At 34.9% G+C, this 19244-nt stretch overlaps 1 protein-coding gene across 6 annotated transcripts in view; it reads left to right on the forward strand.

Annotated features, from left to right (window-relative positions):
• The window catches only part of LOC150106651 (leucine-rich repeat-containing protein 14-like), a 168153-nt gene that overhangs the window by 91053 nt on the left and 57856 nt on the right, over window positions 1-19244 (forward strand). For all 6 annotated transcript variants that reach the window (XM_090392609.1, XM_090392604.1, XM_090392606.1 and 3 more), the window contains one exon: window positions 9592-9767. In XM_090392609.1, the coding sequence (XP_090248735.1) occupies window positions 9592-9767 (176 nt within the window). The remainder of the gene's footprint in view (window positions 1-9591; window positions 9768-19244) is intronic.

The raw sequence follows: 19244 nt of genomic DNA on the forward strand, positions 1-19244 counted from the left end.
TGAGGTATATTCATTAATTCAAAACTTATACGTGATGCTTTTCTTTACTTGTCCTAACTTTATTTTAACTTAGTTTACTCTACTTATTATACAGTCATAACTCTGAGCTCTTAATATGTTGCCTGTTTTTAATCCTCTCATTCAACTTTAACCCCCCCTCCGGCTCTCAAGGCCATAATTATGCTTCCTCATTTACACGCAACTTTAGAACTGCCTCTGGCTGGAGCCAATTTCTTTGTCTGAACTACTGGCGTCTTTCTATATAGAATTCTGAAAAATTTTTTGTTTATACTGACTACGTCACCAGAATTTGCAGATAGGAGTTTGAATATCCTTCCAAAGAAAAACACTCAGCAAGGCACAGAACTTCCTCTCTTATACTTATTACTAAATCCAGCAACACAATTACTATTTTCTGTAGTAGTTAAGTAGCCACGACTGAAAATTAGTAATTTTCAGTCGTGGCTACTTAACACTCTAGGTCACATGGATTCGATTTTCATGAGCAGTGCATTGGTATGCAGGAATCAGACAAATTATTTGACAAACAAAACAACTTATTCATGCTAAATGAATGTGCAATGAAAGTTAACACTAAATATACAAGTTGATTCAGGATCTATACTTCTACAGCAAAATATGCTTGGAATTATAAGTAATCCTCCTAAGTTAACAATTCTCTTTTAAATAACGTGTCTAAGGTACTAATTTACACAGAGCAAAGTTACACATGCTAAATAATAGACAGGCTTAGGTAATAATAATATTAAGCATATTAAATTTTCACCTTACATTAATTCTATCCTGTCATTCCAACTAAACAAGTTAATTCAATGATTAGCTAAATGTCTTCAGTCCTCAAACATATTTAATATAAAAACTTTAGAATAATCTCTTTCATAATTTCTGCCTCTAGTAATATACAATATATTAGACCTTACTTTGTATATAGTCATCTGGTTCACACTAATAGATTCTTGAAATCACTATCTGCTGTTACGTTCCGATTTGCTACACATACAGGCACCTTTTTCCGAGGTCGATGAGGTCACTTCTTATTTCTGAGATCGTCAGGAAACTTGGTGGCTGTAATTCTGGAACTGACTTTGTTGAAAACTCAAATGAGTTATCTCACACTTCGGGCGTCTGTTGGCTGGAACGTAGGTCACCGACCTTGAATCGGTATGACATCCTTGAACATCGATATGACCTTTGTTTTTATGTGGCCATCTCCCAGAAGATGATTGACCTCTACTACAGCTTACAAAAAAGCCCGTGGTGACAACGAACCATGGCAAGAACCACCTTCCAATGATGAATATCAAAACTTCTATGCGACCGTGACTCCCTCAATGTCTCCCCCTTTTATATCACTCCATCGACCTTGGATCATGCTACGATTTTATTCCCTTAGGTATTTCATGGGTCTTCACACAGCACCCATTTTAGGTCGCTGCATTAATGCGGGAAACCCCGTACATACTTGACCTTTGTGATAGTGATTGCCTTAGGTCATATCTTAATCCTTCTGGGATATATCTTTGCTTTAAAAATCCCTTACTACAATTTCATTTATACTTAACTTTCTTTGTTCTTTTTGTTATACAATAATTTGGCCATTATATGATTTAACAGTTCACTCTAAAATGTTTCCATATTACATAAACATTAAAAAAATGCTAATTAAGTACAAGTATTTTGTACGGATTTTTGTTCTTCAGTACAATCAATATATAAGGATTTTTTGTACAAAAATCCTTCTATATAAGATTTTACACACACACACCGATCTACACTTAAAAATACAAAGAAGCCCCTTATTAGAGGGCACTTCAACCAGTCACAAGAGATGGATGAGGAAAATTGGGGGGGAAACCCACATGACGACAACAACCTCACCATTAGCCTCTCTGGCTGAATCAGTTTACTTCAGGTTTTTCCACTGAATCTCAAAGGTTCAGTTCTTGTTATCGATCCATTTCATTTTTTCTTCAATATAGGGGTTGTGTATTTTATTCTACAGATCATCTCTAATAGCTGTTTAACTTCAACTCGTTTCAAAGCTTTCTTATACACCCTTCTTTTCAATACGATACTGAATTTTATTCTGTTCATTAAATAGTGATCACTTCCAATTTCATATCATCTGTATACTCTTGTATCCTGAATGAGTGGTAAAACATTGCTATCAACAATAACATAGTCAATGAAACTTTTCAATATATAAGGATTGGGGGGGAACCCCACTTATTCTTATTCCTTGCATCTTCTTTCCATGTGAATTTGTGCACATATTTATGTTGGAACATGGTGTTATAATAACTAGTCCATGTCCTGAGCAAAAATCCAGCAGGTACTTACCATTATTATTAGCTTTGCTCTTTTTTCTCATCCACGGGGTGTCTCCCATGGATGAGAACGAGAAGCGTCGGAACAGGGGTGCAGAGGAATTGAGGTGCCATGTGAAGGTCATCGAGGGAGTATATAGTTTTTTGTGACACAAAAACGAAGCTTTTGCCTTTAGGTTTTTTGCCTCGGATCTGTTCCAGTCATTCCCGGAGAAAGGAAGTTCCAGTGAGGTCAGGGTGGGATGAATGAGAGTGGCCAAGTAGAATGCCAATGTGCGTATAGGTCTCAGCATAGCAGAAGGTCAGCGTAGGCCGAGAAGGAAATGTGGAACCTCGTGGGCCAACATTGGAGGCATTGAATCGTGATTGTATTCGCATATCTACCTTCCAGAAGCAAGAACCTATGGAACATATCAGCCAGGTAACCTCGTCGAAAAGGGACCAGATGAAGAAAACGCGAGCCATATAATTCCAGTTGATGATCTCAAGTATAAGCCAGTGAGATCTCGACACCTCGGTAAAATAATAACTTTTTTCAAAATTTTGTATATAAAGAAAGTTAGATTGTGACGGTAAAAGGGACTAATTAGAATTGTGATTTTTGAAGCGTTGTAGGACTTTAGGAGTTGAACCATGAATAGGGAATGATTGATCTGAGTCAGAAAACTTGGAAAAGTGCAGTGTGAAAATATTTTAGTTTGTCATTGTCGGGTAGTTCTTGAACCATTAATTGTGTGAAAATAATCTAGGAGTGTTAAGTAATTAGGACATCCAATTTTAATAGTATTAGATAACATTTCATGTTGTAAGGGAAACTAGAATGTCCATGTTACATATAGTTATCTTATTTTGCCATTCATACCAACATTAGTTAAGTTATTGTCTATGAAGATAATTGTAACTTGCTTTATTAGTAATGAATAATTTTTTTTTTGTCAACCAAATAACTTGCCTGATCACTAATCTCAATGCACCACTCATAAAGAAAACCTATGCGTAAAATTATTGGGGATAATTACGACTGCAGTGCGAAATGAGAATATATTAGATTATTGTGTTTGGAAATAGAGAAGGAAACGATACAGGATAGTGGGCCATACTGGGTGTTTGCTCTTAGATAAAGAAATTTCTCTTATCTATAGAATTTTGGTGGCACAGCATAAACAAATTTTCCAAAATTTGAAACAGGGCTAACACTAGTATTCTAACAAAGAAATTGGCTCTAGCCAGATGCATTTCCTTTGTCTATCGAGTTTTGCACACGTGGGCAATACACTAATAGCAGCCAAGGATTAGAGGTAATAATAATGGTAGAGTCTGTAAGAATTGTATAGGACAAAATTTAGAATTGAGGAAATAACAAGTAAAAATAATACAGCATAAGCCAAGATTTAAGGAAAGGATATAAGATCATAGAGGAGTAAACACCATCAACAAAATAAATTTATACTCATTATACATCATAAATATATCATAAAGATATATATATATATATATATATATATATATATATATATATATATAGAAATTTTACAGTAGCATAGAAGCTATATACTTCTACTTAGCACCAGATCCACCAAGGTTGGTTTATGGTTTATTGGTGCAAGGACAGCAAAGGTTACAGTGATACACAAGGTGTTAATATTGTTACCTTTTCTATGATGCATTATGCTGTCAGTGGTCAGTGGAACAGGCATAGTGGACACAGGTCCACTATGCCTGTTCAGTATGTTCTGGCTATTTTGAGTGACAGAACACTTTTTATCTACCAAAAGAAGGTACAGCCATGGCTTTTCCATTATCGCCCCATTGCTAACTTTTATATGGAAGCTTTTGAGCAACATACTCTAGATTCCTTTACTTTAAAACCTGAAGTTCTCTGTTAGGTACATTGACAATGTTTTTGTTATTTGGCCCCATGGCTGCCAGACTTCAGACACCTTCCTTATACACCTGAAGAAACTCTCAATTGAAATTGAAAGTTAGAACAAACTTCCATTTCTGGATATACTTGTTACACATCTTCCTTCTGGCAGTCTTTCCTTCATATTTATCAATAAGCCTACACGTAGTGGCCAATATAAACGTATAAATTCTTATCACTGCATAGCACAAAAACTGTGTGTCTTTAACACTAAAAAATAGGGCTTTAAAGATTTCCTCCAATGAACAAGCACTTAAGCATGAATTGAAAATTATCAGCAGCACTTTCCTAAAAAAAAAAAAAATGATTACAGAAAAAAAAAATACTAACAAAATTCTTCACAAGGTTAGAATTCTTCAAAATATACTAGATTGCAATAAAACTGTACCCATTCTGTACTTTTAAAATAAATAGAATACTGTACAAATACAGCCTTAATGTCACCTTTAAACCTCCTGCAAAATTAATGCACTTTTTCAACTCCTCCAAAGGTTCCCTGACCCACACTATAGTATATTGTATTCAATGCACCTGTAATCTGCCTTATATAGGTGAAATTGGATGCACAATTCCTATTCAGATAAAGGAACATAAACATCACATTAAATTTAATAACCGTGATAAATCTGGACTTGCTGATCATGCCCTGGATACTTTACATAGAATTAACTGGAAAGGTGCCTTTTGTTACATCACACCAAAACTTGGTATGAGTACAAATTTAAGGAGGCATGTGAAATTCTAATCAACCACCCTAATATCAAAAATCTGACTTGAAGATTGCTTAGTTTCTTAGAAAAGAAACTAAACAATTCTTGGACATTCTAAAGAGTACTAGAAAGTAACATTTTAGGAATTAAAAGAGCAATGGATGCAAAAATAAAATAACATGCACAAAAGATACATTATCACATACTATTCACTTATCACACACAGAACCAAAGTCAAATTTGGCAAGCCATGTACCAGGATGAAAGATCATGTATAGACATCTGTTATTACCAGTGTAGAGCAAGATATCTAGATGAGTAGAGAAAGAAGAGTGAAAAGAAAGCAATTTTGTTTGATTATTGAAAAAATAATCATAGACAGAAAATTACATTGTTTTAATTCTATACCCAAGCTTAAGCAAAGAAAGTTTGTATTAAAGAATTTTCATGACTAGGTTACTTATATATAGGGCTGTTGACTTCCTATCAATTGTCTTAGTATCCATCATGCACAGAACCCTTCCTTTCTGACATGTCTATTGCTGTGTAATATGGGAAAGGTCACTACCCAGACAGGTTTCAATCTTTATTGAGGTCTCTTCAGTGGGAATATACTGGAGTTGAATTACTATTATATGGACAACTCCATGGAGTCCATATCTTGGTCACAGACTCATTGAGGGAGACCCTAAATGTTATGCCAAGCATTAACCAGCATTTGCACAATAACCATTATATTTTGCTTTGCATTCATTCACCAACCTCATTTACCACTCTCCAGAAACGAAGAATACCCCTAATGCTTTTGCCACACTCTTGCTAAATTTCCAGGGACATAAAATTTCCTCTGTATCAATCTTATAAAAATCTTTCAGTAATTTGTATATCTCTATCATGTCACACCCTTTGTCACCTATCAACCAATTTCTATAACCCTCAGATCTTCAGTCTTCATACAGAGCATTCCTTAGACTTGCTACCATCTTGGTCATGGTCTCTGAATCCTTTTATTCATCCCCAAGAAGTCAGGCAACCAGAGCATAGTAGTTCCAGATGGATGGGTCTTATCAGAGCCTTATAAAAGGTATAATAACCTACTTACAGGGTGTTTCATCATTCGCAAACAGCTGAATATTTCCTCTCAAATCATTTGCTATATCATTAACATACAAATTAAATAGTAATGGACCAAGGGCAGAGTCCTGTGGTCACGTCTTCTACTTCACTTTACTCCTGAATAAATGTCTGTCTAGTATCTCTCTATCAACCATCCTTTTATCCACATCACATCAATTTCATATACATCTCCATTTGCTGAAATTTATGGATCAGAATTTCATGTGGTATCCTGTTAAAAACTTTGTAAAGTCTAACAGTATTACTACATAGCCATTACCTTTATCCAACTCAGCAGTCATTTTATTATAAAAAAAATTTACTGAGGCATGACCTAACCTTAACAAAAAAATGCTGTACCCCATTCCTATCCACCCATTTCTGGAATTTTCCTTTAACCAACTTTTCTAATACCTTGACCACCATTCTTGAGATGCTGATAGATTAATAATTTTCTACTCAGTCTTGCAGTTCCTTTATGAACTGATATACCATCTAATCTCATCCTATACACCACCCCAGTTCATCTCACTATTTCCACATCAGCTCTTGCCTCTCTTGTTACTGTAATATATCTGCCTGGATGATTATATCCTTATAAGGTGATCACTTAGTAATTTAACTCTTTCATCTGCTTCATTTCCCCTACTCTGCTATTGGCATTTGTCAAAATTATTCTACTATAATTATTCTTTCTTTTACTTGCCCCATATCAAATGAACTCTATGGAATTACCATAGAGTTCATAGGCTTGCTTAGCTAATTTCCTCATGTACTCTGATTTTTGCTTTCTTTACAATACTGGTCATCCTTCTGACCTGTGCATTGTACTGCTCATCTGCCCATTAATCATCTTTCTCTTTGAATTCCCTCCATAGACTTTTTTGTGGAGGGAATGATACTGTTCATCCACTTAACCCTTACTTGAGTTATCGTTATGAGTATGTATGCAGTTTACTATTACCTCATTCAAACACTAATCTCCCATATCAACATCCAACCCTTGTAGTTTCTCATGCCATAGCATTTCTTCAAGCAGATTCCTAAGTTTGTCATGCTTACCCATTCTGTAATTCAACATATATCCCTTAACTGAAAATTCTACACATTTAGCCACCTCCTAGGTTGAGAATGCACAGTCATTTATCATTTGGCAGCAATATGGTCATCTTGTTTACAGACAAATCTTCTGATGCACTTACTAGATCTAGAACTCACAAATTGCTAATACCCTCCATCACATGCTTCCTCAGGTAATTATTCCTTAATAGCTGCATAATTTCCATTTCCTTCTTCCCATGTCAGCTTTCCTCCTTCCAGTCTTCTTTTCTCATAGTTGAAATCACCCATAATAATTACTAACCATCCACTGATTAAAGGTGTTTGGTAATGCATACAATTCACATCATTTACTGGTCTATAGGCAATCAACTATGTATATTTTGTACTGTTTGGCTTCTATTTCTCCTCAGGTTAGGCTGAATTCTCTATTTTCACTGACCTCCAGCTGAACTACTAATCCTTTTGCCTGTAGTTCAGCTATTAACAGTGTCTGTTCTCCCAATCCTTTTTTTACTCTATGGTCACTGTTTCTGCAGCCAAGAAGAATTAACCAATGTCCCCCCCCCACACCTTTTCTTTGTTCTGAATGCTCTTGGCATTGTGTGCATAAAGCACAATAGCCCCTAGGCCCACAGCTATCTTATGCTTCAAATAACTACCCCATTCTGAGTATTTATCAGCAATACTATCTCAGGCATTTTGTGTACATTCTTATGCTCTCAGACCTTCATTTGCCTCTTTATATCAGCTGCTCTCTCTCTCCAGTGACTGAAACTCCTCTACTCTGCTTCTTCCCTAATAGAAACCTTCTTTGAGACCTGTATGCAAATCAGTCCTGTCATCAAATTTCACATTTTAAAATTTGACTACATCACTCTACTTTAAATAGGCTGTCATTCAAGAAGTTTATCTTCACAAGTTTATTACTGTAGCTACTCCTTCCCTTTCTTGAATTCTGTTGCTTGAAAATGACATCTTATGGCTATTATTTAACAGTATCTCATTTTAGTCTTTTTTTCATCATCATCCGTAGTTCTAATAGGCACTCACAAAAAAAAAAGTTTTTGGGAGGAAAAAACCTTGCCACCTTATGAGACTGGCTAACTCACCTTCAGTTGAAAAGCCCTGATAAAAGTTCTTTGTGTCCTAGACAGGATTCAAACCCCAGGTCTTTCCAACCAAAGGGCTTCGTCTTGATTGATCTATGGAGTCTTTGTTTCAGTTGTGCCAGTTGCGTTGACATGGTACTTCTCCTGTTCTTCCTAGTTCCACTTCTTTTCCGTTGCTAATGCCTATCTCCAGTTCTGCTGACACTGAATTTGAGTTTCTACCATAGCTGACTCTTCACCATTCACCCTGGTTCTCTGACAAGAACAGTAGAGCCTTATTATTCTCACTATTTTTAGCAATGAATCATGGCATTTTCATATGCCTTAACCAACATGAAATTTCATCATGTTTTACTACTTTTTTTAAAATTAATACAGAATAATATGACAGCTACAGCTGCTAGTCCACTAGATAAATGATGATATGTGCAATGCACTGAACAAAAGATCCAACTTTGTTTCACAAAGAAATAAAATTTATTAAAACAGTTGCAATGCAAACTGAAGAAAGATAAATTAATGTTTACAGCTAACCTAATAATAAAAAATTAATTACAAGATTGAAAACATAAAAGAATTTTTTTGCTGAGCCTCTACTTTACACTGCATTCTGTAAAACTAAAATATTCAGACAGTGTATTACATCATAAGTCAGATATGTAACACAGGTTTGGGTGTAATCTTCAGGATGTATTACTTAACCATATTATTGAAAAAAAGAAGCTGCAGATTACTGTAACTTATGTCTGGTAGAGATTATCTTCTGACCACTGTCTTAGAACACATGATATTCTCCAGCTGGTCCATGCTACTGTCCCACAGTAACACATTATATCACCTCCAGCACAAAGCACTTTCCTCATTTAAGTAATTTGCATATTTATGCAAAATTCTGCTGATAGGTATAATTTGCATTGATAGATAATATATTAAGTGCTTTTAATTCTTGCCTGTAAGATAAGAGGGAAAGCAAAGTGCCATTGATGCTGTGGTTACCATTGAGAATGGGACAGAGATTTATATGACATTTCTGACAAAGAGTTTCAGAAATAAGATCCTTGCTGATATCGTCACCAGACATCCTGTATTTAACTGAATCTGATTATTTTATATTAATATTTATCAAATGTAAAACTCAGCTATTTGGTTTTATCTGAAAGGATCTGGAAAATTCCTTTAACTCCAGTTTTAACTTTAGTTTTCCTTTATTTTAACTTTGATTTACTTTACTTGATACAGAAGTCAGATTTTAACCATGTCAGTTTTTAATATATCTGAATCTAAATTTGTAAGTGTACATTTCTCCCCCCCCCCTCTCTAAGATATCATTCGGATACATTTTGCTGTTGATGAAGTTTCTGATGTTCAAGAATTATCTTCTCTCATGAGAATGTGTCAAGCTTCTCATTTTCCTCTGAAATTAGAAATACATATGTTGGACATCGCTTCTGTTGGAATTAAACATATTTTTAAACTGTTAAATTTTCTTCATGCTGAGGTAAGTTAATTATAGAAATCAAGAAAACTTTGAATAATCTGTGGTGAATCACCTAAAACTATTTGTTATTATTTTCTGTGCATGTGTTGAACATTTTTAACACGATTATTTTAATTAATGAAAATTAAATTGAAAATGGAAACTTTTACACTTGTATTTTGCATATGTTTTATAAATAACGATGCCCAGTTTGGTTGGTTGAATGGAGAGAATATCCATTTTCTAATCAACAGGCTGTGGTGATTGGACTTCTCCCATGGCATAGGAAGACAATTCTTGTTGCCTAATTTGAGAAAGTTGAGCAACAAGACAAGTGTCACCTGTCTTGTTGATTACATATTATTTTGTTTACTCTTTGAATTTTGAATTATTTTTTATTTTGAATTTTGAATACATAAATAAAATTAATAGTCAGATGTTTTAAAATGTCTTTCCGAAAAAAGTTGAAGATCTTTGCATGCAGTAGTCACCCAATTGGTTCATATCTTTCAAAGACAACAGGTATGGAGTGCTTTCAGAATGGATGACATCTTGGCATGGGAGAAAAGTGCAAGCCATTAATCATATTTTAATGTTATATACTCATGATGCAACCTAATGGAAATCTCAGTTTGCTTTAAATCAGTGACATGAGTGATGATTGTGTGCGACTTCCCAAGATTAGGAAAAATAATTCTTATCTCTTGCCCAACACCCATAGGGGCACCCTTTTTAGGATTTTTAGGCTGCCAATCTAATATCTTTGAATTATTCTTGTGTGTAGTTTATGTGCATTATTACAATTTTCCCAGTCTATAACTTGTTGAATTGGATTTAAATGGTATTGATGCGAACACAGATTGATAAGAAAATAACTATTTATTAACTAACAGCTAATATTTCGCTGGTATTTTATCCAGCATCTTCACAGCACACAAACAAGGTTTGTTACAAATGTGCAAGACAACCACAGTTCGGTGTAACAATGGGGCTAGTATAAGTAATTGCAGTATGCAACACAAGACTAAAGTCTTAATACTGTGGCATCTAAGTTTAAAAAAAAAAAAGGTTATAATCCCCATAAGATAAAATGCTAAATCCATTTTAAAAATTTTATGGAATTTACAACCGTGTTAAAAAAAACTTTTATTATCCTGACGTTTCGATCTTCACATCAAGATCATCATCTGGAGCATACATAAATATACAGGACAAGCTGAGTTATATCATTAACTGTAACTGTAAGCTAGAGAAACAATGATTTGATCACATGTTATTCTACTGACATGACCTCTGGTGGGGAAAAAAAAATATGTGTGTGTGTGTGTGTGTATATATATATATATATATATATATATATATATATATATGAAAGAATGATCATTAACTCGGTTAACATAACATAAACTATTAGTGTTTTTATATTAAAACCTTTTTACTTAAATCTCGGTTCTAGTCATTCCATTCTTCATAAAAAAAAAATGTGTATATATATATATATATATATATATAAATAAATTACATCAAGCTAAATTCTATTTTACGATGACAGGAATAATCATTCTTTCAGATGGTTTTCTTTCAGAATCAATTGGTGTCCTATTTTTAGTATTACAATTCTTATTTTTGATTTACAAAACCGGATTTTCTACAGTCCTGTTTATAGTTGTTCTTAGTGAGGAAGGTTCTGTGGGTCGAATATATACCTTCCATATGTTTGGGATTTTTAGACCATCATTATTGTTCAGATTGGGGTGGTTGATAATAATCTCACAGGCTTCCATGAATTTCCGTTCATCCCATGTTTTAGTGTAATGTAGACAGCTAGTGGTTTTCCAGTCAATTCTGTGTAAGGTATTCAGGGCATGATCAGAAAGGCCAGCTTCACCATAATTATTATATTTAATGTGTCGTTTATGTTCCTTTTGTCTAATAGGAATTGTGCATCCTGTTTCTCCTATATATGGTATGTTACAAGTACAATAAATCTGGTATACTCCAGGGTGAGCTAGTGGAGGGAGTGGTTCTTTGGATGAGTTGAGTAAGCTTTTTTAATTTTGCAGAAGGTTTAAAGGTGGCTTTGAGGTTGTACTTTTCTTGTACTCTGTTTATTTTGTCTTATATTCCTTTAATGTAGGGAATGGTTATAGTTTTACTGTAGTCTAGTTTGTCTTTGTTTTTTATTGTGGTTTTGTAGAGAATTTTGTTAATAGTGTTTTGGTTGTATCCGTATTTTTGTAAGTACCTACTGATAATTTTAAATTAGTCTTTCAGTGTCTGTTCACTGGAACAGATCGTCTGAGCTCTGATTTTTTTTTTTTTTTTAGCGTGTTGATGACACCTAGTTTTTGTGTTTTGTGGTGGTAGGAGTTTATGTGCGTATATTGTCCCTTATGTGTCGATTTTCGGTAAGCAGTGAAGTAAAGATTGCCAGAGGGAAGACGTGTGACAAGTGTATCTAGAAACAGAAGTGTGTTGTGTTTTTCAATTTCAATTGTGAACTGTATGCGTTTGTGTTGTTTGTTTAGGTGGCTAAGTGTTTAATGTCTGGCGGCCATGGGACCAGATCGTGAAAGCCAATGTATCTAAGCCAGACTTTGGGTTTTAGAGGGGTGGAATCTAGGACAAGTTGCTCAAAATGTTCCATGTTGTAATAACTTACTTACAAAAAAAATGGATACAACCAAAACACTATTAACAAAATTCTCTACAAAATTACAATAAAAAACAAAGACAAACCAGACTACACTAAAACTATAACCATTCCCTAAATTAAAGGAATATCAGACAAAATAAACAGAGTACAAGAAAAGTACAACCTCAAAGCCACCTTTAAATCTTCTGCAAAATTAAAAAAGCTTACTCAACTCATCCAAAGACCCACTCCCTCCACTAGCCCACCCTGGAGTATACTGGATTTATTGTACTTGTAACATACCATATATAAGAGAAACAGGATGCACAATTCCTATTAGACAAAAGGAACATAAACGACACATTAAATATAATAACTATGGTGAAGCTGGCCTTTCTGATCATGCCCTTAATACCTTACACAGAATTGACTGGAAAAACCACTAGCTGTCTACATCACACTAAAACATGGGATGAACGGAAATTCATGGAAGCCTGTGAGATTATTATCAACCACCCCAATCTGAACAATAATGATGGTCTAAATATCCCAAACATATGGAAGGTATATATTCAACCCACAGAACCTTCCTCACTAAGAACAACTATAAACAAGACTGTAGAAAATCCAGTATTGTAAATCAAAAATAAGAATTGTAATACTAAAAATAGGACACCAATTGATTCTGAAAGAATGATTATTCCTGTCATCGTAAAATAGAATTTAGCTTGATGCAATTTATATATATATATATATATATATATATATATATTTTTTTTTTTTTTCTTTCCACCAGATCACGCCAGTAGAATAACGTGAATAACTTATATAAATATGTATATTTATATTTATGCTCCAGATGATGATCTTGATGTGAAGATCGAAACATCGGGATAATAAAAAAGTTTTTTAACACGGTTGTAAATTCCATAAAATTTTTAAAATGAATGCTGATCACCGTGTAACCCTAAAAAAAAAAAAGAATAAAATGCTAAATGCTACCCAGAAATCCCCCCCCCCCCCCACTATCTACCACAGAAGACTACAACAAAACTATCACCATCCTATATATTAAAGGCACATCTGAAAAGATATCTAGGGTGCTTAACAAACACCAACTATGCACCGTATTTAAACCTTATGTGAAATTGGCAACTCTCATTCGTTCACCTAAGGACAGATTCACTCCTTTATCACATCCAGGAGTCTATGAAGTGCCCTGTTCTGGTCATTGAGCCTACTACAGACAGACAGGAAGAACTGTGGACATCCGCCTTAGTGAACACAAAAAATATATCCGGCACTTTTGCTATGGCAAGTCGGGTCTGGCAGACCATGCTTTGGATACCTCAGCACACAGGATCAGTTGAAAAAAAAACAAAAGTACTGCACAGAAGCTTCTACAAGTCAGAGAGGTTGTTCCTGGAATCAACAGAAGCCTTAAAACATACTCCAAACCTTAACAAGTATGGCTGTATAAATCTACCAAAGATTATTTTAATTTTTTTTTTTCAAAACTTTGGAGTACTGTTTTTTTTTTTTTTTAAACTTAGATGGCACTGCATTAGGACTTTAGTCTTGTGTTGCATGCTGCAATTACTTATACTAGCTCCACTGTTACACCGAACTGTGGTTGTCTTGCATTTGTAACAAACCTTGTTTGTGTGCTCTGAAGATGCTGGATATAATACCAGCGAAATATTAGCTGTTAAGTTAATAAATAATTATTTTCTTATCAATCTGTGTTCGCATCAATACCGTTTAAATCCAATTCAACATGTGTGAAGAACACATAAGCCTATCCATGCAGTTTATAACTTGTGTTTAATTCATTTCTTGTGCTGTCTTAATTCCATTAAATTATATGAAATTGAACATCACATTTGGAAAAAAATATGTATATTCAAGTTCTGAAAAGAATTGAATAACTCAGATTCCAAACCCATCTTCTTCTAGCCCTTTTTATAACAATTTATGGTTATAAGCTTCCTGCATTTGCCTCCATCTTTCTCTGTTGAAGGCTTCCTGATGCCAACATCCAGCTAACCCATATAACTAAAAGCCTTTTATTCACCAAAGGAAGTAGGTGAGGCATTTAACTTAACTTTTGAAGACTAGTGGGTAGCTAGCCTCCATCCTTGCCAATCACAGAATAGCTGGCCCAAGACTGACGGTGACTTTGATTGGTGCTCAGGGAAGAGATTACAGCAGATGACTGCCATCTTGTGGTCTCTAACACCATATATTGTCTGAAATAGTGCGAGTACTATGGTTGATTTTTTTTTTTTTTTTTTTTTGTGGAGTTTATTCGATGAACCCCCCCCCCCTGAAGTTTATGGGGGAGGGGGACCATGTACTCACACCAGAAATTGACCAGTTCAGGAACTGGTTGGAAAAAAGGATTAGAAAAATTCTTCTAGTCACTGACTTAGTATTTAGAATGGTCTTTCTTTGTGTGGCCCAAAACTATGAATGCAAATGCCATTTCCACAGGACTACTCAGGTGGCAGCCATAAACTTCAATATATAAATGTTACTGTATAGAAAAAAAGTAGTTTGTGAACAAGCAAGACTACAGAGTGGCAGAATCTGGAGAAAACATTGATTGACTTGGCAAGAAAAGCATGTGCTGGAGCTGTCTGTTTTTTAAAAAAAACCTTCTGGTGGACATAAGAACATACAGGAGCAGTCCATGTTGGATATAAATGAAGCACTGGTAAAAGTAAATGAGAATAATACAGTAGAAATGACTAAAGAAATAACATGCTTATATGGTGTCTTAACTAAACAAAGCCTCTGCTGAAATGTCTGGGAAAGAAATGCAAGGATCTGAGGGACAAGAGTATGAAAGAGTGAGAGGAAGAGAAAGGAAATATTTTGTTATAATTCCACAATGAGGGTTGTACTTAGCAAGAGTTTGATGAAAATCAAAATTGTTTTCTGGGAACTTCAATTAAAAATGCAAATGATGCTGTTAGAATGCAGAGATATTTTTAGGAAATGCAAATGATTCATGGAATGAAAGAGGATATGAAAGCATTACTAGAAGTAGCCAAAAACAGCAAACAAAAAAGAAATCCAGCATGAGAGAATAAAGAAAATTTTGTTCATGGTATGATAAGAATAAATTAAACATTGACCATGATGGAAAATGAGTTGATACAGAGGTAGTGTGAGAACAGAGTTGTATACTTTGTAGATGTTTAGTGATTTTGACAGATTACTATGAATGTTGAATTCCAATTAATGAATTTGATGTTAGGTGAATAGAGAAAGTGTTGGTTAGTGAGGTGAGCAGAATCAGGAGAAGTAAAGCTATAAAAATGTAAACGTAAAAAGTATGTGCAGGCATCCTTGAGAGGCAGGTGAATGTGAAAATGAGGATGATCATTAAATGGGCAGAGGTACTGTTTAATAGTATGGGCCTAAGAGGATATTGAAGTGCATCTATACTAATGCCAGAAGCATCTGGATTGTGGGGAGAGATTTTAGTATTGGCTTTGCAAAAAATTTTAGGCACTAGTGAGACTTGGTAAGATGGAGGATTTAGTCATGGGGGACAGAACATTGTATTTTCAGGAAAAACATACGAAACATGACCTGCTACTACCTCCTGGTAGTAGCAGGTCATGGAGGCAATGCATTTGGATTCATCTGTTGCAAGATAGAACAGAAATGGAATTTATACAGCTGCTGTGAGAGATAATTGTTACTTAAAAATGTTTAGTGTAATGTAAACTTAATCATGTAGTACTATCATAGTACCCTGTACACTCCTTGAGGGTACATATTAGGAAAATGATGATGATGAATACATTTTTTTGTGGAGGTGCAGTTGTGAAAAATCCATTTATAAATGAAAGTAATAAAGTGGGCTTGGTTGGCTGAGGTTAGTATATCCATTCTGTTGCCAGTAAGCATCCATACCCATGGCAGGCCTGAATCCTGCCATGGGTATGGATGATTGAGGCGGGAGATTAATTTCATTGCCCAGTTTGAGACCACTGCCTTGCTTGTTGGAGGCGTGGCTTCAAAGTTTGGTCTCTGGACCAGGTTTCTGGATTCTGTTAAAAAAAAAAATAATAAAAATACAAAAATAGAAAAAAAAAATAGTCCTCCCACACAGTACTAATCTACAACAGTTTACGGTATTTTGTAAGTGGGAATTAAAAAAAAAAAAAAAAAAAACACCCACTAAAGCTATTTTAATAAAATTAAACTCTTAACATAAAGATATTTCAGTTTCTGTTTCTCAAACTATCTTTAGTGTGGAGCATACAATGAAAAATTCAAATACAACACATTCAGACTACATGCTATAGCACATTACAATGTTATTCATACAATTGTGAGAGTACCAAGTCCTAAGCTGTTACACTATTAGGATCCTTAAAAAATAAAATGACATGTTGGCTAATAATTTCACCAATTTTGGACATAGATAGTCCACTTTTGAGATTTAGCAAAATAAATCTTATTTGGCAATCTAAGATGAGGTTGAAGAACCTTAGCAATCTTTGAAGAGGCATTCAAATTGGTAGATGCTTCTGTTAGTAATGTTACATCATTCTAAAGAATGACATAGCCAGTGTTATTAATCCTATGTTCTGCAGTGCTGGACTTGGATACTTAAGTAATGTTGAGCGCCTGTTTATGGTGGAGGATAATTCCCGGTGATGATACTGATCCTTTTCATTCTTCCTCTTTTCTTTGCTCTATTTCTCCTGAGTCTAGATCACTAATTTCTCCAATTTCCTCCTATTCTTCAGACCATTATTACTGATACCAGTGATAGTGGTCTGAAGAATAGGATAGTAAACACCTTATACTGATTTGTTTGCTGTAGTGAGACTTGTGAACATCCAGAAAGGCACATCCTAGTAGACTTGCATTACTTTGGCCTCTGCTTTGTCAGAGGCCAAAGTAATTGGCAGTCCTGGATGGACCAAGAAGGATCACTTGAGTAATGGGCTTTCCTACAAGGGTAAGTGGTGTTGCATTTAGTAGTTTTCTACCTCAGGTCAAGAGACAGAACCCAGTGCTGGTATAGTGTTCCACTTCTGAGTGCATTTATTGCTTGCTGGATAGTGGGTACCCATGTGTGGCTCCATGTTGAGTGACTGGGGATCTCTGGTGCCAAACCAAAGAGCATGAATCCTTCATCCTCAAATTTTCCAAGTCCATCACAAGGCTCCATCCAAGTATATTATGTATCATAGATATATAATTTGATAACAGAAACCAGACACGAATCTCTCTCTCTTTCTCACACACACAACTATACCAGATTTCTCATCATCCATGCAACAGGCAAAAAAAAAAAAGTTAATAGAGAAAATGTTACCCATCTTTATTCAAGAAGGGTTTAGAAGAACTAGCAGGATCTCAAAAAATATTTTTAAAAAAATAGTGTTTTGGTGATGTTCTTGTTGAAACATCATGCCAGCAACACTCAAAAAATACCCGCAGGTAATATTAGTGAGGAAATATCAGTTACAGCATAAAATACTCAATATTTTTTGAAGTATAATATTGGGATTTAGCCGACCAAATTGTATTCTTATGTATTCTTATTGGCTTAAACCAATATACAAAATGATGGTACAACATGACAAAATTTCATGTCATGTTGTACCATCATGAATCAGAACTGGGGGCGTCCAGGGCGAACAGCGAAAAGTCAGCTACTGGAAAAAATCTGAAAGCACACTCCAACTCAACATCACCAGGGTTAAAGATCGGTACTATCAACATAAGAAGCCTGAATGACAAAGAAATGGAGCTAGCTGAGGAATTAGATAAGTACCAGATCGACATAATAGGGGTGACTGAAACAAAAAAAAAAAAGACAAAAACTGGTGAGATCTTTCTAAGCAATAAATACAAAATGTTATATTCAGGCAATAACAATCAGGGAAAAGGAGGAGTAGCTATAGTATTCAGCTAATCTTGAATGGCAGGCAATATCAAGTAAAGTGATGTGGGCAAATATCAGAATGGGGAATTAGACAATGAGACTTATTTGTGCCTATGGTCCCACAAAAGGTTCTACTAAGGTAGAAGTGGAGGAATTTTTTGATGCTTTAGAAAAAGCAACTGACACAATGAAAAAGGAAAAGTTGGTCCTTGTTGGGGATCTGAACAGCAGAGTAGGAAATGATTGTCAGACATACAAAAATATATTGGCAAAATTTGGAGAAAAGATCAAAGCTAATAATAATGGCAAATACCTGTTTGGATTTCTGCTCAGCACATGGACTGGTTATTACTAACACAATGTTCCAACATAAAAATATGCAAATTCACATGGAGAGAAGAGGCAAAGAATAAGAAAAGTCTCATTGACTGTTATTGTTGATAGTGATATTTTCTCCCTGGTGCAGGACAACAGAGTGTACAGAGGATTTGAAATTGGAAGTGATCACTATTCAGTCTTGAGCAGGATAAAATTGCATTTCATATTGAAAAGAATAACATGTAAGAAAGTTTTAAAGTGAATAAAAGTTGAGCAACTTTCAGATGTGAACTGTAGACTAAAATACACAAAACCTATTGAAGAAAAAATGAAAGAGTTTGAGAACAGGAACCAAACCTTAGAGATTCAGTGGCAAGCCTTGAAGAAAACCCTGATTGATTCAGCCAGAGAGGCATGTGGTGAGGTTTTCTGCAAGGATAGAAAAATCAGAACTCCATGGTGGACACAGGAAGTTAAAGAGACAGTGAAAGAAAAGAAGAAGCATATCAAAAGTTCCTGGCAAATAAGTCAGCTTGTGCTCTTAGAGAATACAGAGACAAATGTAAGAAAGCTAAACACTGTGTAAAACTAGCTAAACAAAAGTCATGGGAGGACTTTGGCAAGAGCA

Source organism: Typopeltis vanoorti, chromosome 5 (genome assembly GCF_054136105.1).
Source record: "Typopeltis vanoorti isolate ZY-2024b chromosome 5, IOZ_Tvanoo_1.0, whole genome shotgun sequence".
Lineage (NCBI taxonomy): Eukaryota > Metazoa > Arthropoda > Arachnida > Uropygi > Thelyphonidae > Typopeltis > Typopeltis vanoorti.